Source organism: Telopea speciosissima, chromosome 6, assembly GCF_018873765.1.
Source record: "Telopea speciosissima isolate NSW1024214 ecotype Mountain lineage chromosome 6, Tspe_v1, whole genome shotgun sequence".
In the NCBI taxonomy this organism is placed as follows: Eukaryota; Viridiplantae; Streptophyta; class Magnoliopsida; order Proteales; family Proteaceae; genus Telopea; species Telopea speciosissima.
Genome location: NC_057921.1, coordinates 50,777,165 through 50,800,563, shown reverse-complemented (window position 1 = coordinate 50,800,563; position 23,399 = coordinate 50,777,165). Strand labels below are relative to the sequence as shown.

Sequence of the window (23,399 nt, the reverse complement as noted above, 5' to 3'; positions counted from 1 at the left end):
AATTTTGACAGTCTGTTGCCTAGTGTGCATACATAGCCTCTTCGACCAGAATTCTGGCTATATCTGACTAGTTGATCTGTTGTTATAAAATTTCTCTTGAACCTGATTTCTTTTCCTTCACTGCGATTCTGGTTTCATATTGGAATTCTAAAGCCTGTCCTTAGGTGACTTGGGTCAACATCAAAGGATTTCATCTCTACATTTGATTTCTGATTTCCAAGATTCTTGTATATATTGATAGGCCTGAAATACCTTGATACTTGAGCAAACTTTGGGCTTAACCCAACAACTAATTCTAGAAGCTATATACCACTCGTCTATTCTAGTCCTATATTAGTTCTATTGATTCAACTTCGATCCTGGACTGTCAGCAGTTTTGTGGTTCCAGATTCTTTCTAGAACCCTGAACTGCAATACTATGCATCTTTTCACAATCTGGATATTGTTAGTTTCAAATTCCATTGATAACAGCTTAACTTTGAAAATTCTCCTCTTGCAATTCTTTAATTAACTCATATATCTGAATATGTAAAACTTATACTGTATGCATATTGAACAAAACTAATCCTGACCTCTCTTTTGTCCAACAAAATTAAAAGAATGAGAGCAAACTCAATTAATTTATGATCATTTCAATTGAGCCTGTCTAATTTTTCTTAACACTTGTAGTTGGCTTGGGTATTATATACATAGTTGTCAAGGCGTTGCCTAGGCATCCATGTGCCTTGGTCGCTTTGTTGGTGTCGCCTTGCGTCCAGGGCCCCTCAAATGCCTTGGGTTGCCAAGACGCCGTGACAACTATGATTATAGATATGCTCCCAAAGCTTATGATGAAAAGTTCGAACTTCAACTTATCCCAGTTAAAAGCCATTAAAGGCAAGAGTATAGAACATCAGAAGTGAAAAAAAAAGGGTCAGAATTTAACTCCTAATAATGGATGGTCATTCATGTCAAACAGACTAATATCAAGGGTCCTGAAAATCCACTGAGACCAAGTTAACAAGCAGTTGAGCTGATTTATAAAACTAAAATGTAAAGCAAACAGAATATTAGAACTAGTGCATCAAGAATTTTAAAATTTTCCAGAATCAAGAAGAGTAGGTATTTGTTTTTTGGGGTGGGGGTGGGGGTGGGGGTGGGGGGGGGGGTAGAGTATGTATGGCTAAGAGGAATATACTTGAGTTCATCACTATGCTCCAATTTCCGACTCCCTTCAATTGCAGAGGTTTTGTCTGGAACTTCAAACAACAGAGAACTATCTTGAGGGACCTCCAAGTTCCACTTCCGGAAAGACGCAACCACAACCTGGCACATTCTCATAAGAGGGCTTCCTCCTGGCTTCTGAAATCTATATAAGGGTGTGCCTGAAAAGAAACTTATAATGGCAAGGCCCATAAAAAGTGTAGGAATGCCAAACCCTAGTCCCCAACCAGCATTGTCTTGAATCCATACGAGACAACTACTTGATATTAGAGCCCCAATATTGATAGAGAAGTAAAACCAATTGAAGAAAGATCCCTTCTTCACTCTCTCTATCGGATCAGTGTCATCAAATTGATCTGCCCCAAAGGATGACACACAAGGTTTGATTCCACCAGTCCCAAGAGCAATCAGATATAGACCGCAAAAGAAAACAGCATATTGAGCCGGAGTAGCGTCTGGGCAAACAGAACCAACACATGGAGTAGGTTTGAAGGCAGGAACTGAAGCTGACAGGGTCAAAGTACCCATTCCCTATACAGAAGTGCATGCAGTCAGCTGTCTATAAAATATAAAGAGAGGAAAATTAAAAACATGAGTAAACTGAGAAAATAAAATGAAGATAAGTGACTTGAGGCCTGGAGGTACATCACCCACAATAAACCTAAAAATCCACAGATCCCATGAATGGCCCAAAAATTCATTCAAGAGGTGTGGGACATCCGTCAACAGGATAGAGCCTAAATCAAGATGGAGATTTCTAGCAGTGCAATGCATGTGCTGTTTTCTGACTTGTAACCTTTTCTCCTTTTCTTGTTTAAATTAAGTATAACTTTGACCTAATTCCTTGTAGCCATCTGCACCTAATCTCTAAACAGAAAAGTTAAGAAAATTTAACTTTTTGAGCTTAGAGGTTATGGATGTCTGATAGAGTTCATTCTGAATAATAAATCTCAAGTCTATTATATACATTATATGCAAGAAATAAAGATCCCATGGCAGTTAACGATTAAACAAACCAAAAAGAAACAAAATTTCAATATATACTTACAATGAAGTAGATAGTGGAGAACACAGCAATTGTCCAATATCTTCCCCAGTATGAATCTGCTAAAACGGCTCCTATGAGGGGTGCAAGGTAGCATGTGCCGGACCAAGTCGTAACATTTCTGGCGGCAGAGACATTTCCTTCATGTAGTTTGTTCGTGAGATAAGTAACAAGGTTTGTTGCAATTCCATAGTATGCCAAACGCTCACAGCATTCGGTACCTGCATTTTGTTTTCAAGTGTCAGAGGTATAATGGAATCCAGCAGATATGCAAAAACCAGTGTTGAACAGTGAATACCCAGAATGAAGGGGCATGCTCTCCAGTTTCCAGTGTTCTGCTTCAACACAGGCTTTCCGTTTATGTCCACCGATCCATCTCCAGTATATGATCCTGTGCTATCATTCTGAAGTATACAGAAGAAAAAGTACATGAACGTATAGTTACAAAATGCTCTATGACCCCCTCCCCTTCTGGGTTTTATTTTCCTTTTTTTAATCTCTTTCTTGAAAATGGGATTAAAAGTTCAAGTGGCTTGATAAATTGAAATATCAGCAGTCTAATCTTTCAGCAGTTCATGGTGATTTTATTTAGAAGAATGAGAGTGTACTACAAGGCGTCTAGCTCCTTCTTTGTTAAAATTTTAAAGACATCTTTCTTGAAAATGAGATTAAAAGTTCAAGTGGCATGATAAATTGATATATCAGCAGTCTAATCATTTCTCTTTCATACAGGTTATTCATGCTTAAACTGCTGCAAGACAGACTTATAACACCAGGATATGATCCTAAACATATAGAAAGAATTCCTAGATGTCTGCAAATTCCTAAGGAGAAGAGATTGTGTGTGTACTTTTTTTTTAGTGCTTCTTGGTGTCCAAACAAATGCACACTGCTTCAAATAGACCTACTCAATTGCCATGTCATCACCATATCTTTTCACTAAAGTGCCTTCTTTAAAGGGAATTTATTTTGACTCTTAAGACCAGCTCAATTGTCCACCATTGGCAGCAATTTCATCCACATGGAATTGATGGTTTTGACTCTTAATGACTTCACAACCTCTTAAAAGATTCTTAATGGTTGATTAGACAACATAAATCAACCATGTTATCAAATCTTTTGAACAATCAGATCATGTAGAGTCAAACAATTAGTAATATAAAATCTTGTGTACCATCTAATTGTGCTATTCAATAAGATTTTGAGGTCAGATTTTGTCAAGAAATCTTTGTTTGTTTTCGTATATTTATCATAAAAAACCTTACAAATCATCCGACATTCAAAACATATACTTAGGCTGTAAGGCAAAAGTAAAGAAAAAAGAAATCATGACTTGAAACTTAGGCCTACTCGAGCAAAATATCGTATCTTCAACTACTAATCCAAGTAACTTGGCGATGTAAATTATTAAACATGTCTTATTATTCTTGAAGGGATAGGGGAATCATTTGGTTTTGGGAGTCTACTACATTCCTCAACAATGTTCAAAATTTAGGTGTATCTGAAACTCTAATATGTGAATAAAGGTCCATGGTGGCATCAATGTTCTGCTTCTCAAAGCCATAGGATTGAGGGTTACAAAGGTGCCTCGAGTGTGAGTTTGATACTTTGCCACACATTTTGGCTTCGATTCCATTTTTTTTTTTAACTTCTCTGCAAATATGTGTTATTTTCCAAGGGATAAGGTTTCTCTTTGCAGATTCATTTCATAGGTACAACACTTTGGTCTGTAGATTCATTTCATAGGGTACAACATTTTGGTCTAATTGTTTAAATTCTAGTTGATACGTGGTTGCAATTGTTTGGAGAAAGTCATCTACAGAACATCAAGCAGGAATTATTATTTTAATTCCATTTGTGGAAACAAAATCAACTACATCAACTCCTAGAAAATTCAAGAAACAATAGAAGCATTGAAATAGATGTTAACACTTTAAAGTTCTTTGGAGGAGTGCTCTTAAATTGTATTACACCAGACCAGACCGATCTCATCCATCTATAGAAACAAAGAAGTTAGCAGAGTTGTTATACTACTGAGTTCACAAACTACACCAAATTCTTGCCCATGATGAACTAATATTCCAATGTTCAGAAGAAAAATTAAAAGATCTTGCTAATATGGCAACAATAGTAGTAGAAGAGTATATGTATATGGTTGATAACTTGATATGGATATAGTTGTTGTTGAAAGTAACTCGGTGACCATTGGGTTGCTCACAATCACAGATCCACGCAACTTCAGGAAGACAATTGCAGTAAGAGTATCAGTGCAATGAAGTCCAGAATGCAACAGTTTCAGTTCCTAGTAAAGGCAACTCTATTGTAATCAACTGAAATGGGAGAAGAACTAATCATCTACTATGAGTTTAAGGGTAGGTAATATCCTTAGCTGCTAGAACAGGAAGAAATTACCACTCCACCACTCCCACCCAATTGATTAGGACATCTACATAAAAAATTTAAAAGTACAGACTACGTTTAATCTAATTCTAAACGTAATCAATCAGATAAAAACTTCAAACCCAAAAATATCCAATCAAATCCAATAAAAAAACCAGTGGCTTCGTTAAGAAATCCTCAGTAGCAGATTCAAACTGAACCAGTGAAAAATACTGAGAAACTGAACCACACATTCACAGTTCAAGCTATTTAGCACCCCCACAACAACTTCATGAAGAAAACATGAGAAATTAAGAAGGTCCTTCATGCTCTCTCTGACAATTAGTTACAACCAGCCTCGCTTCGCCCAGCCCAACCTCAACCAGAAAAAAAAAAGAAGGGAATATTGGATGGAGATCAAACATAATAATTCCTAATAGCGTAAAATTGTACAACAAAGATGGCAAAACGTTATCTTTGGAAGCTCTAATATGATATATTTATTCGTCAATTTTCTTCCTTTTTCCTCCATCTGCTTTCTCAAGAAGGGATAGCTTCCCAATTCCTGGGATTCCAAATTATCCCAATGAATAATTCCTGAAACAACCCATTAAAAAAAAAAACCAAACCTAGAATGCCAGAAATTAGAAAAACAAGGCAACATAACAACACCCTCTGCTCAAAGGAAGGAAAATCCAGAACTGTAAACAACTGAAACCCCAATCAGACTTCTCTACAAAATCTAAAGAAAATAAGGAAACATTCAACGCAAAAAACGAAGAAAAGAAGGGAAGAGAAAACATTAATTAATTTATAAAAAAAAAAAAAAAGAAAAACCAAGAGAAGGAAGCAGATGAATGAATCAGACTAACCTTTGTAAGCCCTTCTTCCAAGAGCAATTTTTCCTCCAGAGAACCCATTCGAGAGGATCAACTAAAGATCTGGGTGGGGCTGGTGCAGTAGAAATGGAATGAATCTTTGTGTATGGAAATGGAGATTCGATAAAACATTAAGGGTATTCGTATTTAGACTTAGAGTAGAGGACAGGAAATGGATAAATCGAGGAATCTGATAAGGACTGGAATATCGGGCAGCAACCTTTCAAACCAAATTATCCATTCACTTATTATTTATTGGGAATTGTTCCTCTGGATTTTTTTAATTTAAAAAAAATAAAAGAAAATAAGTAAGAAGAATTATTTTTACTTTGGAGAGGAGGACTCGTAGATAGAGCTACACTCAGAACTTTAGCTAAACATGTTAAATGATAAAGCTGCCTACATCTAGGGGGTATTTTGATAAATTCACAAACGTAGTTGGAATGTGAGGCACGAGGCTCCCCATACCTAACTAACATCCAAAAGACTCAGAGACACCCATAAGGCACGTGTTGAGCTCTCAGGCTCGCACTGAACAAGAGTTTTTTTTCTCCATCTTGGGTAAGTATTCGCATGGGAGGTACTCTTTATCTATACAAAACAACCACGTCTAAATCACTATCTATTATGCTTTTAAGCTTTTCCAAACTTACAAGAAAGAATGGCTTTGCGTGTGAACTTCAGTTTCTTTTTATGTTCTTTTTATCTTTTATCAAGATGCGGAGAGAGAGAAAATACCCCCCAAAAAAAAAAAAAAAGATGCGGAGAGAGTGATATTAAAAATGGATGCTGTTTTTGTATATTTTTTAAGGGAAAGAGTTCTCTTTGTCCGGGAGTATGGCTTATGCCAGCACTTCCATGAGTCAATCTCTCTCTTTTTCATGTGAAAAGATACCTCTACCCCCTTATTTTAAGAAGAAGAGCGATAGACACATGGGAGTGCTGACGTAGGCCACTCTCCCGTACAAAAAATTGCTTTCTATTTTTTAAATAGATTTGGAACATAAATTGTATGTGTTGTTTGATCTATTTTTTTTTTTTTTTTTTAATGTATGTTGTATTTTTATAAAATGAAGTTTCAAAATACTTTAGTGTGTTTTCGGTTCTGTTCGACATTGATCGGTTTTGACTGATGTCAACTTTTTTTGTTGTCTCTTGAAGGGACACATCCCTTAGGCAGAGTGTCTCCAAGGGGTCCTTCACTCACAACCCGAACGTGACTTGACAGGGCCCAGCCATTGTGCGAGTCCAACGACTACTGAAGGGGGCAAGACTTGTTTTTATCTTAGAGGCTGATTCACAAATTACAGTCTTAAAGACAGTGTCTATTGATACGACTCAACCCATTAAGTTTCTCAACATAATTTCAGGTTCATGACGTTATATTTGGTGCTTGAGTTACCAACATCAACCTTCGTTTGTTTACAAAACAGATAAGTAATCTTAACCACTTGTTATATGTATTTTCATGCATGATTTGGATTACAAAATAGATGGGATGAAAAAAAAAACTTTTTATAGACATTTGTGAAACAATTGGAAAAAGTTTTTGTTAATTTTTTTTAATTGAAACAATAACTTAAAACAAAAAGGCCTGATATTACGGACTCTCATCCCCTCCGTCACAACCACCACCTCCACCACCCTTACTCAGCGCTCTTGCTTGCATGACTAAAATAGCATTCTCAAATATATGAGTAATGCAAATATGTATAGGATGACATTTTATGTAATTAATATACATTACATAGTGTTTCTATTCTTTTTTTAGTGGTACAAATACTTTTCTTTTTCTAATTTTACCGTATAATATTTCTTTCAACAAAAGTATTCCAAATTATAAGAGATACGTCTAACTCAAAAATATTAATTTGGAATAAAAACGTTGCCATACAACCCCTTAGACAAATGCAAGAATAGGAAATGTTTCATTTGTTTCATCATAAAACAAATTATAGGGAAGTATACACTGTGGTTTGTGCCCGCTTTTCACAAACTATATGTGATTTCTCAAAAAGTTAAAACTCACCTACAATACCCTTATATCTGATTTATCTAATTTTTTCACAAGTGAGACCCACCACAGAATCTTCATCCCTCCTTCCCCGTCGCCAACGAATTGGTAGCTTTCTCCAGCTATTGACGTTTGTTGTAGATGATGACTACCCTAGCTTTGGACCTCTACAATAAGGGTGTCAAAAGTTGGCCCACGGTGGTAGCCCCGACCTAAACCGAATGGTTGAAGCTTAAGACCAGCCCAACCAATTACTAAACCGACTGGTTGAAGACCCGACATTCTCAGTGCAAGGTAGTATCACAATGCTCACCCAAATACGATCGATCGAATACTATGATTGACTGATAAACCGATCGTTTACATTGCTTAGCCCCTTTAAGCTCATTTAGTCTGATTATAGCTCGTTTAGAGCTTGATTAGTCAATTACTCTGTTTAAATCTTGATTGTAGCCCGATAACCTTGAACCTGATTATGAATCGATAATCAATTGACCGACCAAATAGAAACATGTCTATGCTCTGGCCTACGAGGTTCAATTACTTAAAATGGTCAGAAATGGTACGAGGCCTTAAATTGACCGGGACCAATTAGGCCTTACTGATTGACACACCTACCTATAATCACTCAGCTAGCGTTGGCAAACCAATGCAACTTCCTCAAAACATTGTGAGGATTGCAGTCAATAGATCTACTTTCTGTTTCTCACATAGAATCTGAAAAAAACAACTTAAATAGAGGGGTGAAAAGAAGCCAGGGAAGATTATGATGATCACTTTTACTTTATTGGATGTAGTAGTTTTTTTTTTTTTTGGGGTGAACCTTTATTGGATATATTTGAGAGATATGTATATAAGGGAGAAAGTGATGTTATATGTATTGTTAAGGGAAAGTGAAATTTTATCTTAAGAAATTCTAAATAAACAAATTTTTCAATGAAAGCATAAATAATGGATAAAAAAGTTTTCGGAGAGGGGCTCCCTGCCACAACTACAATGTGGAAAGGAATCTGCATGCCACACTAATGCGGTGATGCAGAAAATAGTACCATCCATATGGAGCCCATATTGTCAGAGCTGAAGAGAGAAAATGATAAAGAACCCTATGCGCATTGGAAATGATACCTCATGGAATTTTTTTTCCCCAAAAATGTTATAATTTGACGGACTGTTTTAGGCCCAAAAATGAAGAAAATACAAAAGAAATATAATATTTTTCTTCTAAATATTTTACATCAAAACAAACAAACCGAATCCAAAAGTAAATTAGAAAGGAATATTACCTTGATCTCACTTCTTAAAAATGTAGAATGCTCTTATTTTGAAAACAAATAATTAAGGCTGTTAGAAGGGGAGAAACATCAACCTATGGTTTCCTTTCTTAATGATTCCACACATGACAATTATACCTATTTTTAGTTTCTAACTTCACCTAATAAGTGAAAAAATTAAAATTACTGAGAGCTAAGGGGATTTATTATACTCTCTTGATCTCATTTTCTAAGTGAAGAGACCAACTGTGATCAATTTGGATTGGAATCCATAGGCCGCAATCCCCAATCCCCAATAGAGAGAGAGAGAGGGAGGGAGGTTGTAACTTGTAAGGTTAGCCATAGAAGCGCCAAGGCAACCCTCACCTTTAATTAAGGGGAGTAACTTCTTTTATCCGAAGTGAACTAAGAACTTGTAAAGTCCTTTTAATTTCCTCTTGTCTTATTTCTAAAAGTTATTTAATGCTGTAAAAAAAAAAGGATTTTTAAAAAATTAAAAATTATTTAATGTAGTATTTATTGAAATATTTATTACAAGTAAGATGATAAGAATTAATCCTTATTTCATGTAGTCCATTTAATTTGTTTGTACAATACAACCCTAGAGGAGAGGCAAATAAAAGTATATGGGAGTTCAGCAGACCCCCTTAGTCTTACCACCCATCACAACTACCTCCTTAAAAGAAGTTTTAGGTTTTTCCTTCTTCCAGTGAATAGAAGTTGCCGGCATATGTAGAACACCATCATCACCCTCCTTTCTGCTCCCATCTGGCTTCATCTCTACTGTAAATGTTATATTTGGAACAATGGATTCATCATCTAACTCATTAAGTGTAGTCTCCACATGCGATAACAACTTCTCGACGAGTTGCCTCCCTGACCACAACTCGAAGGATGGTTACATGTTCTGCGTTGGCCCGCATTGTATAAGCCGGCACAATCCATCCATAATGTCTTAGAGCTTTGGAAAGCTTGAATGCCAAGGTGTTGTTCTTGTCCTTGAATGAAAAAGCTACTAGAGGTACCCCTTTCTCTTTGGATACAATTTCAAATCGGCCAGTTCTCACTAGTCCTTCTCGTAGCATCCTTGCATTCTCCGTGCAATTTCTCATAACATTCTTGTAACCCTTTAACACACAAGATAGTATGATCAAATTTTCTGCTAAAACAATAATATTTGCTAACTAAGGCTGTGTTTGGTATGCACGGAATGTATTCTAGGTCGATTTCGCATTTTTGAACGATAAAAACAACTATTTTTATCATATGAGAATGCGAAATGGACATAAAATGCATACCAAAAACTGCCTAAATAAAAATACACATTCAAAGTGATATGAAAAATGGTGAGTTTGCAATTGAGAACAAAGATTCTCATGTCGTCAGCCCTAAGAAAGTCTACGAAGGGATTTGGGCTGCTTATGCAAGTTAATAATTGGGCTTAATTCATCCAAAAAAAAAATAATTGGGCTTCATTGTGGGCTTGGACCGCTTTGTCATTTGAGGCTTGAACCAAGGATGAGTTAGCTTTTGTGCCTTTGAATGGGCTTGAGCTTGGCTTGAAATAGTTGGTGTAATGCTCATTTGTGGGCTTTTGGGTTATCTTTGGTCTCCCTCTTTAATCTTCTCTCTCGCCATCAACGGAGTGCCCCTCTTCACTGCAACTCCCCAGGCGGCCGCAGCTAACACTTAGGGTTTTAAAATGCGTAATCAGTGGTGGAAGCGGTCAATGCCGATTCTGATTCGATTTGGATCGGAATCGGCTTTAATCAGTCTGAAAAATCTCTAGAATCGGCATATTCGAGGAATATTCCAACAATTTTGGTGTTTTTATATAGGAATCGTCTAAAATTGGGATCAATGACCGTTGATTCCGATCTTAATCAGGCGATGCTTGAAACCCTGCCAACACCCCCATCCAAGCATCCCTTCCCGCCTTGCAACACTCCCCTGTCTGCCCTGAAAGCTGTTCCCTCGCCCTTTCTCTCTCTTCCCCTCCCCCTTCTCCGCGACCACCCCACCCTTGCCCCCGTTGACGATCCACTTGACACCACTTAGGATCGGCAGATCTGATTCCGTTTCTTGAAATGTTGGTTGGTGTATTTTTGGTCTTTTGCTTAAAAAAAAAATCGAAAAAGATCTCTGTCCAGGAGTATGACCTACGGCAGCACTCCCATGAGTCTATCTCTTTCCTCCCCAAGTGAAAAGACACCTCTGCCCTTTTGTTTTAAGGAGGAAAGAGATAGACACATGGGAGTGCTGGCGTAGACCACAGTCCCGGATAGAAAACTGCTTCCAAAATATATATATATGAGAATATGAATGTAAGATTTTGTCCCAAAAAGAAAAAAAAAAACGAGAACATGAATGTAGGATTTTGTCCCAAAAAGGAAAAAAAAAGAGAAATATTAATGTAGGATTTTGTGGATGGAATGTACCTGGAAGCCCATTCTTATGAACTGATAATATTGTGCAATAATTTGACTTGAACCTGTATTGAGAGAACAAAAAAAAAAAGACAACGACATCAATTTTTCCTTTACTTTTTTACTTTTAATTTGTGGATGAAATTCATTAATTATCCCTCGATCACTCCTGTACCAAAAGAAAAATTAAGTTTGGGGCAATGGATGGGATCTTTATCCCCTCAATTTATCTATCCGTCAATTTCCTCAATTCCATCTAATAGGAGGTGGAAATGACCACCCTACCCCCTGCCTGTACACATTGTTTGAGTGGGATCTACCTCCCTCTATTAGAGGGAATTGAGGAAATTGACGGACAGACAAATTGAAGTGATAATTTTCCCAATGCAGATCACTTTAAAATAGAATTTTTATACTCTCAAGTGCAGTGTATCGTCCAATACACCTTTAAAATTTTGAGAGAAAGATTTTTATTATTCATTTTCTTCTAGTGCATACCTTTGGAAAAATTGAGTGTGAAGGTAGGTTGGTCAGCTCCAAGGTAGTTGATATGGAAAATGAGTTCCTCAGGCAATTCTTCTCTGCTCCTCCATATGACCCAACCGATTCCGGCATAGACCAGACCGTACTTGTGGCCGCTAACATTGATACATTTCACCAATGGAAGTCGAAAATCCCATTCTAACTCAGGGTAGAGGAATGGCGCCACAAATCCACCACTCGCTGCATCAACATGGATCGGTGTATCCCATCTATATATATTCACAAATAATACAAATTTTCGTCATATGTATGAGATTCAATTAATTCAATTGCGTTGTAGTGCATGCGAACCGGTTCAGCCAGATCTGGCTCAACCCAATGACTTTTTATGTCCTCAAACATACATTTTCAGAAGGATAGGTTAATTCAGCTGCGGTAAACATGATTAATGGACCGGTTTTATTATATACTTTCAGTTAGAGTGAGGAGATCATTCAAGAGCTTAATGTCCTCAAATTCTCAAATTCTCGCGGTAAATGTTGAGCCGAGAATTGCACCGACACAAATCGTGTTCTCGTCGACCATCTCCACCGCCTTTACAGGGTCCATCACGTAGTAGCCTTCCCTCAGCTTCACTTCCTTCATCTCCACCTCAAAATACCTAGCAAATTTCTCCCAGCAAACCTATCAAAGAACAAGTAATGTGGAATTATTGGTAGCCCTTAAGCAATAGTGACACCAAAGGTTCTCATAAGTGAAAACACATATTTACTTGGACATTGGCCCCAGTTACTATATTGGGCTTGTCATAAGGTTTGCCTTGGGCCTTTCTCTTGTTCTGCCATTTCCTCTTGAATGCCAATCCGGCGAGCATTAATGCTTCCGACGATCCCACTGTCCCAGCTCCAACCGCCCTTTCAGTTTCTCCGACCGGAGCATTGAACAGATGCGCGATGATGTTTACACACCGGTTCTGGATATATATAACAGAACCAGACTTGATTGTCAAAATAATAATCACAAACCATAGAACTACATTCCATACAACATCTATTGCATGTATGGATACAAGTCAGAAAATGGGCCTTGATCTGGTTTTGGGCCCATTGTAATTTTGAAAGGCCAGATTTAACTCTGAAACAACTCTGAGTCTTAAGCCCATAAAGATGCCCAGAATATTTACCTGAAGCTCTGTGGTGATAGGGTATTCATCCATGTCCACATAGTTTTTGTTAATTGATTCTACCATTAGCTTATCACATTCTGGTTCGTCGTGAGATTAAGCCTTGGATTACTGTCTAATAGTAGTTCGTCGTGAATTATCTGATAAGCTGCCTCTTTCGGAACTGACTTCTCTTGCATCCTATATCTGAAAGAGCCATTTTCCTACATTCTTAGAACAATATTGCAATAACAAATCTATTTACTTATATGTCTACTTATGAAAACATGAAATTAAGCATCAATGAAATTAATCGGACCTTGGCAGCGGATCCTGAGCATAACGTGAAGCAAAAACCGGAGAAATGACGCTAGACGAGCGTTCTTCGGGAGATTGTACAAGGGAGAGAACCATGGCTACCTTAAGGCTTGCAACCTCTTGTACCCTAACTCTATAACCAATGTGAAGAGGCAAGAGGCGTTGCTTCTCTGAAGAAGTTTATATATAGGAGATGAGAGAGGCAATTTAGTAGCACCACAAATGTTTGCTTCCTTGGCTTTTGGGGTGAGGGGTTTACGTTTATTGATTCATTGCTTTCAAAAGATCGATCCATTGCCATTTCTATACTTGAGACATGCTTGCAAGGGAGAGGTCTCTTGACCTTTAATAGATGTCCATAGAAAAACTTACTGTAATACGAAACTTTTCCTTTCTTTTAGCCACATGGAAGAAATCATGTGGTCAATCCATAACAATGATATGGCCCACCAAGCTTGATGGACGTATGAAGTTGTTCAATCAATGTTGATTTTTTCATAGGCGATCCCTTAGCTGGGGCCCATTCATTCGTAGGTTCTTGTCCTTTGTACATAAAACAAGTTTTGCATCTTACCTAACACCATTTTTAGAGGGCAGGGATCCTCCTACATATGGTGGTTTATGGTGTCGAGATCATATCGGCCGGCTTGCATTGATTCAATATCGATGCTTGATCGATACCATATTGAAAGCTGCCGGTGTGAGATGGAATCTTCTTCGTCAAGTTAATTGGGGCATTAGAGGGGCACCGAATGGTTTGTATGCATTCTAGGTCGATTTTGCATTCACGGATAATAAAAATAGTTGTTTTTATAGTAATCAACCTAGAATGCATACCAAACACAACTGAAGTTTCCGTTGGGAAGGAAAATATTATCCTCAAGAATCACCTCCTCATAGGGGTGCAAATAGGTTCGGCTGGTTTTTAAAAATTCAATCCAACCCTGGGTCTACTTAAGCCAGCGTAGGTCTGACCCAGCCCCATATCTCACCCTAGGCCTAGCTCTGTCAAGCTTAGCTTAGCCCAGCTCGACCCTTAAAAGCCCATGTTCGAGCTAGGCTAGCCAGGTTGGCCCTGACTATCCATGTTTTTATCATTTCTTGTCCTTTTTCTACACATACCAATGTGAAAGAGTGTAAGCTTCGCTGCCCGAACACGATTAGTCTGTTTGGAAAGCTATCTGGCGATGTCACACATTACCAAAGATTAGAAGCTTTATGTGGCGATCTTGCGCTGATGGCCTGGCTTCAGGTGTAGCTTTGAATCTGCAACATATCTTGGTTGATAAGGAGTGCTAGCGGTGTGGGGCTCCCTCAGAAACCACCACCCATATCTTGCTTGAATGCCCATTTGCAAGATCTGTTTGGTTCGGCAGTATCCTTTCATATGTGGTTCCAAGGGCTTGAGAGGTCAAGTTTCCAAATGGTTTGAAGGCTGGTCGGCGTTTGCTGTTAAGGGGAAGAAGGTTGTGAAGGAGGTGTCTTCACAGTGTTCCTTTATATTATGGTTCCTTTGGTGTGCCCATAATGACAAGCTTTTCGCGAGGAGAGATTGGACCCCAATGGACGAGATCAATACTGCTCATAGAGCCTGTGATAAGTTCTTATCTACGGGTAACCTATCTACAGGAGCTGTACATGCACATGAAGGGCATCAAGCATCGGTTTGGCAACCTCCTACAGCTGGTTATATGAAACTGAACTGTGATGCTTCATATAGCCCAGACTGCAAGCGCAGTGGTATTGGTTTTCTTATACTGGACCACAATGGCCGGACTAGTTTTGCGGTGTCGAACCCCACTCCCTTCTCGGACATCATGATTGGTGAGGCCTTATCAATTGGAGAAGGACTCTTGGAGGCAATATCTGAAGGCGCACTGCAGTTGATGGTGGAGAGCGACAACCAGGAGATCATATCTTGCTTGCAAAATAATCGAAAGGAATCGGCATTGGCTGTGATGTCAATTGTGGAGGACATTAGACACCTCAGTTCCTATTTTGATGTCTGTGATTTCCATTACATTCCAAGGGCTGCTAATGTTTTGGCAGATACCCTTGCCGGGAGGGCCCAATCAATTACGGATAGGATTGTTTGGCTTAATTCTGATCCTTGCTTTGATGTTCTGGTAGGAACATCGAGCTTGCTGTAATCTGTTTCTCTTTTAATGGATTATCTTTCTACCCAAAAAAAAATCGCAACCAAAATCTCTTATTGAAAAAATCGAAATTTGAAAACTAGAGCATAAACAATAACAACAAACTCAGCCTTATCCCAACTTAATGAGATCGGTTACATGGATTTAAACAAAACAAAGTAGGAAAAAATGAGGTCTAACCAGAAAAAGGGAACGGGGATAAGGGGGAAATAGGGATAGGAAATGAGATGAGAAATGAAAACTGAAAATGACAAATAAAATGACAAGGATGAAAGGAAGAGGAATGAGGCTCAGCCCATCCAGACATGAGAATCTCAGCTAAGTGGGTCGGCTACATGGATCTTTACTCTCCAAAGGGCTCTATCTGAGGTCAAACTTGGTACAAGACCTAAACTATGCATGTCATTCCTCACAATTTCTCTTATGGTCATTTTAGGCCTGTCCTTAGCTCTTTTAACTACTTTAATCGGGATCATATCATTCCTTCTTACTAGGGTGTCCCTATGACTTCGTTTAACATGATTATACCACCTCAAAAGGCTTTCTCGAAAATTGTCATTGATCGGGGAAACTCTCAAATCAGCCCTAATACGCTCATTCAAGTTACTACACACCCTCTTTATTCTCTTTCCTCTCTCACACTTTGTATACAAGGCAGTCTCTTCTATGCATCCATTAACTCAGTATAGGAGATCTGAATACTGTTGCAGATACCTTAGCCAGGAAGACCCTGTCTAGTGTGTGTATGACAGATTAGCCTATTTTCACTCCTTGACTTCAAAACGTGCTTAGAAGTCAAGGTCCCTCACATAATTATCAGTAAAGCTTTTTTTTTAGCTTCTTTTTTAAGCATAGGAGACTTCAATACACGCGGCGACATGTACACCATAAACCCCTCTCCCTAAAGCAAAAATACAGGAAAGAATAAATTTTTTAATTGTAAAAATGATGCTTCAGAGGCTTTGAGGAAATAGTAGTCAAAACTCGAAAGTAGTAGTGTGACGAGCGAGGTTGAACGGATGCTCAAGTAATAAAAAAAAAGTCAAGTTTGCAATTTCACACCTACTGTAACGAATCGAATTTTGATGCTCTCAAGATAGAAATTAGGTCGGTGGTTTGATGCTTTCGGGTCAACAACGATCGATTACAAAGGTGGGTCCTTTAATTTATAGAGAAGCTTCATGTTCCGCCGCGTCTAACACTTTTCCCATTCTCAAGAATCAAAGATGGGTTTTTTACCAAAAAAAAAAAAAAAAAAAAAATCAAAGATGGGTTTCACATTCCTGTTGGCTGACCCAGGTATGAAACCGCCCCTAGAAGTTCTCACCTTACTATGTTCTGGAATGGAATTATGGAAACTACTGCCTTGCCACCCCCTCCCCTCCCCCCTTTTTTGTTCTTGTTGATAAGCATATTACTTACCTTCGCTCATACACAATTATGTTGAGAAGAATAGCCAATGAACCTAAGGCTGTTTTGGTGTGATTCAAAGAAGCACTTTCTTGGTATCTTATAATGGTTTCATTAGTTTTAATGTGAGAAATTAGAAAAACATTATCCATTTTTATATCTTATTTAGGCACAAAATGGAACCTTACTCAAAGAAAACATATATTAAAATTGGAAAAGTGAATGCTACCTAGGTGCGTGTGGTGCACTGTCCTTTCGCCTAGACACAGGGGACGTGGAACTGATTGTCACACTCTTAAGAAATTCTTCCTTTCCATGTGGGTGCGATAGTCATTTCGTCTCTGTATCTGGGTGCAAACGCAGCACACCGCATGCACCCATTTAGCGTTCTTTCTCCTGTTAAAATTATTAGACTACTTAAAACCATTGTTAGCCAATAAGGTTTTTTTACTCACCCCGTCTTTTCAAAAGCTAGTGGTTTGGACAAATCATTATTTATTTAATAATTATTAATATCTTCCTTCTTTTCCAAGTAAAGAGGGGCTGAGGCAATAGTTGTTTCACAGATGAGAAGAAAAGGGGTTAAAATCATGGTTCTAAGTATCGGTATCGTATCGTTCCTATCAGGCGATACATACCAATTTTGCTAGTTATCAATATCAATATCGTGTTGATACTACATCGGTAGCACGGTACAAACAAGGGGTAAAATGGTCAAAAAACTCATTTTTAAAAGAAATTCAAAGATAATTTTGTCCAATACAATTGATCCAAGCCGATATCGTATCGATATTGTATCGATTTTACAAGTTGCCGATATCCGTTCCGACACCGTGCACTAAAACCATGGTTAAATTTGAAGACAATAAACAAAAATTCTAGGATTTTTTTTAACTGTAGGCCAAACTCATGGTCTATGAATAATATATGACCCAGGAATTTAAAAAAACCAAAAAGGCTCCATGTGTTTCATATGACTTAGGCAAAAACACCAAGTCCATAAAAACTTAGACTGACTCAGAACTTGTATGTATGATCTTCAACTTGGACAAGTCTTCATTATTTTTGACCAAGTTTCATGTTTTTTAATTCGATTTGAGTGACTCGCCTCAATCTAAACCTAGTTTACCAATTATGCTTAAAACAAGAACTAGAAAGATAAATAAAAATTGATAATCAAATTGTTTTATGTCGAAGTTGAAAAATTCTGATCTTGGAATTGACTTGGATATCGTGGCAACTAAGACATTGACACCTTAATTAGGGGTGCCAATAAGAAAATCCATTGATTAATAAACATTAATTAAAATAATAAAGACTACATATGGTTACCCTTAAGAACGTAATTAGTATTTTATAAATATTGTTTCTTACATATGGCATTAGCTCATGCTTATGGGGACGATTTGGTGAAGGTCTTATCTAGGACGGAATCATTTAATATCTAACCTTCTGACATCTCTGTTATATGTTTGTTAATTTTGAGCGTTAAGACAACGTGACAGCTTTTATTTGGAGAAAGGCAAGGTTTTTCAAAAGGACAAGTTAAGAATCTTTACTGTTATTAATTGCTATTAAGGTTAAACTATATGCCGGTTGTACTACTAGTATTGGTGCTGTTGGATGAGACGATAAACAGTTAATTTGTTTAACTTATGAGTTTCCACTAATCATACAAGATTTTTAATGTCAAAGAATATCCTAAAAAAAGTATATATCTTTAAGCATTAAGTTTTCCTCTGCTCATAGAGAACGGTTCACCCATCATCCTAGGGTTCACAAACTCCTATATGGTTTCAGTATGTTCCCAAAATAACCTCCCGATGCCCCCATCCCGCCTTCTCCCACCCCGTGATGAATAGAATTCATCGTGGGTGGAGGGAAACTCAATCCTATTTTTAAAGAGAAGAAAGAAATTGGGGAAGGGTTCTTAGAAGTACCTTATTAAGTACGTGATTGATACGTCAAAAGCTCTGAAGCTGATGAAACGCGTTAAATCAAATCCTTTAATCTATCCTATATAAGGCTGGTCCAATCTAGTGCTTATACACTAAAGTGGATCCCATTAGGCACATAATAGATCACCACACTTCAGCAGTCATCGTCCTCGGTGGCTCACTCTAAGCAGTTCTCACTTTGGTGGTAAGTAGTCCTTTCCAAGCGGTTCCACTCTACTCCAAGTAGCCCTTCTCCTAGGTAGTCCTTTTTGTGACTCGAACTCGTGACGTAGTGCCCAACGCTGATACGAAATGTTAAGTACTTGAACGATACACCAAAAGCTCTGAAACTGATGAAACACGTTAAATCAAACCCTTTAGCCTATCCCATACTAGACTGATTTAATCTAGCGCCCATATATTAGACCGAACCCCATTAGACACATAACATACCTACATGTCATACATTGAGGGGTTTGTTTTTTTCCAATTTTTTGAGAAGGAAAAGGGAAAAAAATTATAAAAATTTCCAACTTCATTTGGGGAGATGAAGTTTATGTTGGTGGTTCAGAGACACTTTTCCAATAAAATTTTTATAAGTAAGAGCGACGTTCAGTCGTTGAATCAAATGGTTGAGTCCTTCATTGGACTTTTACCGCAGTATTTCCAGGAATTCAATTAGAAACAGTCAATCACATGTGCTTTCCTTCTCTTACCGCACCATTTCTTTAAGACTCCAATTACTCGTTTCCATTCAAATGGAAACATTTCTTTTTCAGTTTTCTTAATTAGGTATCAACTATGTGATTTTCTTTTATGACTTATTTTCATAATTAAAATAAGATCGAGTTTTAGTTCAGACAGGGTCAAAGGATGAAGTATTGTGATGAAGAAAAACCAAAATCCCTTGACCGAGGCTTCCATTCATATTCAAGGTTGGTATCACACAACAGTTGAGATTTTTTTGATCAATAATAAATAGGTTGACAGAGAAGTAAAACCATTGATGATTGTATGATTCTTTCATAGCATCCATCGATATGGGATTAGCTAGGAATCAATATCGATCTCTGTCTCTATCAATATTGATACGAATCGATCGGATATCAATTCCTCAAACCATGTATGCTATGGATTCTATAGAAAATTCTCAACCCCGACATACAAAGCAACGGGCCACGGCTTTCAGTAAAAATTTGGTTGTTTTGTAGGGATTGGGTAAAAAACTTAGCTTTAATTAAGTCAAATTTCAGAAGAATCTAACTGTTATTGGTGAAGCCTGATTTCGGTCTAGAAAGTGGTTTAGAATATTTTTGGAGGGCCGTTTCGATCATGAAACGAGCTTGGATGGCCTAAAAAATGCGTAAGTCACTACCAGAGACAATGAGTCATGTCGAACTCTTTGAGACCTTCAAATTGATATTTATTTCAACATATATTCAGTTATGATCCGACCCTGATCGGGTGGCCATTTTTGGGTTCTAGGGGCATTTCTGTATTTTCTGGGTTAAGATTTCTCTAATTATATTTTGTTCTTTTTATTAGGATAGCAGTAAATTGAGGGTTTGTAATATTTTGAAGATAGTGAAATTCGTTCTATTGCTTAGCTGTGGACGTAGTTTCCCATCTTGGGGGTAAACCACGTAAATCCTCTTTGTTGTGTGTTTCTGTGTTTCTTCTTTTTCATTTTTTCATTTTCTTTTACAAATCGTCACTTCTGGGCATTGTTTCTTAACACTAATGACTTCGATGCAAACAACCGCTAGCTCGATTGATTGATGGAACTCTCCTAGATTGGATATTGTGCCAAAAAGACACCTCTTTTCTCCCCTCCCTTGATAATTGTAAATTGTTGACTTGTCTTACCCTTCCTCCTTAGCTTGGAGTTGATCTATGAGCCCTTTGAATAGGATTGGCCCCAAAATTAAAAAGACTTAAACAAATCGTGATGAGTCAAAAATCTATTTTAAAACCATTTCCCTCAACTTCCGCGGACGGCTTCCTGGTTGACTCGTTCCGATTCCCAAGCACTTACTCTGTCGGAACAACCGACACAGAACAAAAGAAAACTGATGTCAACCAAGACGCAGGACCAGATAAGATTCTAATCGTAAGGTCCAATTAGATTATAAAATTAGGCATGATTATCAAGTATGGCCCACCGAACTAAGAAATTGAACTGCTCGGATGTTAGTATTATGATGTGGCGGGACGAAACATAAATGCACGTGCAAATATGTTAGAAAATTTAACAGGGCGGCGGATACTGACCCGGCCCACCAATCCTTAGGGTGTGTATGATGAATCAGAAGGCAAAAACAAATAGTGGTGTCACCAATAGAGGGTTTAAATTTGGGTTTTACTAAAAAGGGAGACAGTGCGTCACTCGATTGCAGTGCTGGCCGTCTCTCTGTACAGACACAGGGGCACACATAATAACGGCTGCATCCTTCTAAAAAGATGGAAATAATCAAGACTATGGCAATCATTTCACGCACCTCTGTGTGTCTGAACGCTAAACGTCGTGTGCTGTGCAATTGAGTGATGTTCTCTTTCCCAAGCTTTAGATAACAACACAAGTAACCAACGTGAGAATCAGTCTCGGAGAACACAATTGGTCCAAAGTGTTTTGACTTATTGAGGGAGAAATCACTCTCGTGGAATTGAGAAGTGGTCAAATGTGACTTTAAGGCCCGATTTGGTAACGCAACAATGGGGTTTTTTGATACAAATAAAATAAATATGTTTGAAAACGTCTATTTATAATTTTTTTTTCTTTGAAAAACCTAAAAAAAAACAGAAAAACAAAAGAAAAGAAAATGCAACCCCTCGTGCCATCTTCCTCAACCATAGTTACCATCCTCTTCTTAAGTTGGGCTGATGTTCACGTATATGAATGTGCGAGTGGCTCACAGTTGTTCAGGTAGAATCCATTTCATATGGGTTCCATTGAGTGGATTTTATCTGAATGGCTATGAGCCATTCTCATATGTTCACGTACATGAACGTGATCCTGGTTCCATCCTCAATTTCCAAAACTAATGCTCCCTTACAAAGAAAGAGGTGATGTTGGAGTGGGGCTACAAGAAGGTAGTTATGTCAGAGGAGATTTTGGGTGGAAAGAGAAGGAAAAGGGAGTAGGGATACTGTAGAGATTTGGAATTAATAAGAGAGAAAGAGAGGTTAAAGTTTTCTTATCCGTAGAAATAAAAAAAGAAACTTCGGGTAGAAGAGTCTGACAAAATGATCATTATCCTCTCCGGTTTCGCTGCCTTGTAGAGTGGTCCAGTACCTATCATAGGGGGTGGAAATGACGACCTAATCCCCTGCCCGAACACATTGCCCGAATGTGGTTAAGTCGTTATTTCCACCTCCCTATGAGAGGAACTGGACCACTGGACCACTGTACCAAGCATGGAACCAGATAGGAAAAAATATAGGGGAGTGAATATTAAGAGAATTATTTCCTTTCTTTGTCCCTGTACCTACCTAACAGGCTTGTTTGGAAAATATATTGTTGCTACTCCGGTTGGTGGAACTTTCCTGCCACCTTGCCTCCCAGTCAAGGAAATCTAATAATTCACATTCCCTTTTTCAACAAAGGGCAATTATTTTTCACTCTCAACACTTCGCCTATATTTATTAATACTCTTTTATCTTAAACTTCTTTTTTGATACTCCACTACATTTAAACTTTTACATCTCTTTCTTCCCTCATGTTTTTAAATACCTAGATTGCCCTTCCTTTTCACCTGGTAACCTGCTAGTATATTTATCGACTCTTAGTGAGTGGTTCACAAGTTACTTTTATGGAACCAAGAAAGAACCAACCGATTAACAAAATTTTAACAAGTTTGCTTTTATTGAACCAAGAAAGAAAAGCATTGGCTTTTCAACACTCCTCCCACTAATGAAGTAGTTTTTCCCCTCATGTATTTTAATGTGATTAAATTAATATTTTTTTGATTGAATTATATTTAAATGCATTAGCACTTACTTAAGGACATATGTCAATTTATCTATTTTTCCCCCTTTTGTCTCATCCATCATCATGAATTTAGTAATCGATGGCAGGATTGGTATTGGGATGGGATCAGTATCGATCTCAGCTATATTGGGATGAGATCGGTGGTACATTCAATAAGATAGCAACAAGAGGTTTTAGGGATTAAAAGATAGGGAAAAGGAACGACACTTGGTCACGTAGCACGGCTTGTACCTGCGCCTTGATACAAGGGTGAACGAAATATCGGCGCACCCCCTCGATCGGGTGGTGTTCTTTATCCCTTAAAAAAAAAAAAAAAATGATAAAAATTAGTATCAAATAAATCTTGTTCCTAAAATTCGGTAAAACCAAATTTGTTAACCGGTTAATTCTTTCTTGCTTCGGAAAAAGCAATTTGTGAGCCACTCACTAAGAATTGATAAATATATTAGCAGGTTACTAGGTAAAAACATGAGGGGAGAAGGAGATGTAAAAGTTTAAAATCAGAGGAATATCAGAAAAGAAATTTATCGTAGGGAGAATTTTAATAAATATAGGCTAAGTATAAGAGAGTGATAGTAATTGCTCCAAACAAAATTTCTATTGGTGGTAATTGGTGTGAACCCGTGTGCTATAAGGTTTACATTTTCTACTGTTTCCATGGTCAGTTTCCACCCTTTTCTCTCTCTCTCTCTCTCTCTCTCTCTCCATTTTCTTTTATTATTATTTTTT

The 23,399-nt window shown here is 37.8% G+C and overlaps 1 protein-coding gene and 1 pseudogene across 2 annotated transcripts in view; both read right to left on the bottom strand.

The window, feature by feature from the left end:
• The window catches only part of LOC122664235 (protein NRT1/ PTR FAMILY 8.3-like), a 28,796-nt gene that overhangs the window by 2,659 nt on the left and 2,738 nt on the right, over positions 1 to 23,399 (bottom strand). For both annotated transcript variants that reach the window (XR_006333315.1, XM_043859973.1), the window contains exons 2-6: positions 15,950 to 15,952; positions 5,500 to 5,603; positions 2,547 to 2,652; positions 2,252 to 2,469; positions 1,178 to 1,734 (exon numbers count right to left, since the gene is read on the bottom strand). Coding sequence is in view for 1 of the 2 variants with exons in the window: in XM_043859973.1 (XP_043715908.1) it covers positions 1,178 to 1,734; positions 2,252 to 2,469; positions 2,547 to 2,652; positions 5,500 to 5,547 (929 nt within the window). In the remaining variant the exon portion in view is untranslated. The remainder of the gene's footprint in view (positions 1 to 1,177; positions 1,735 to 2,251; positions 2,470 to 2,546; positions 2,653 to 5,499; positions 5,604 to 15,949; positions 15,953 to 23,399) is intronic.
• Positions 9,370 to 13,328, bottom strand: LOC122664240 (annotated as a pseudogene).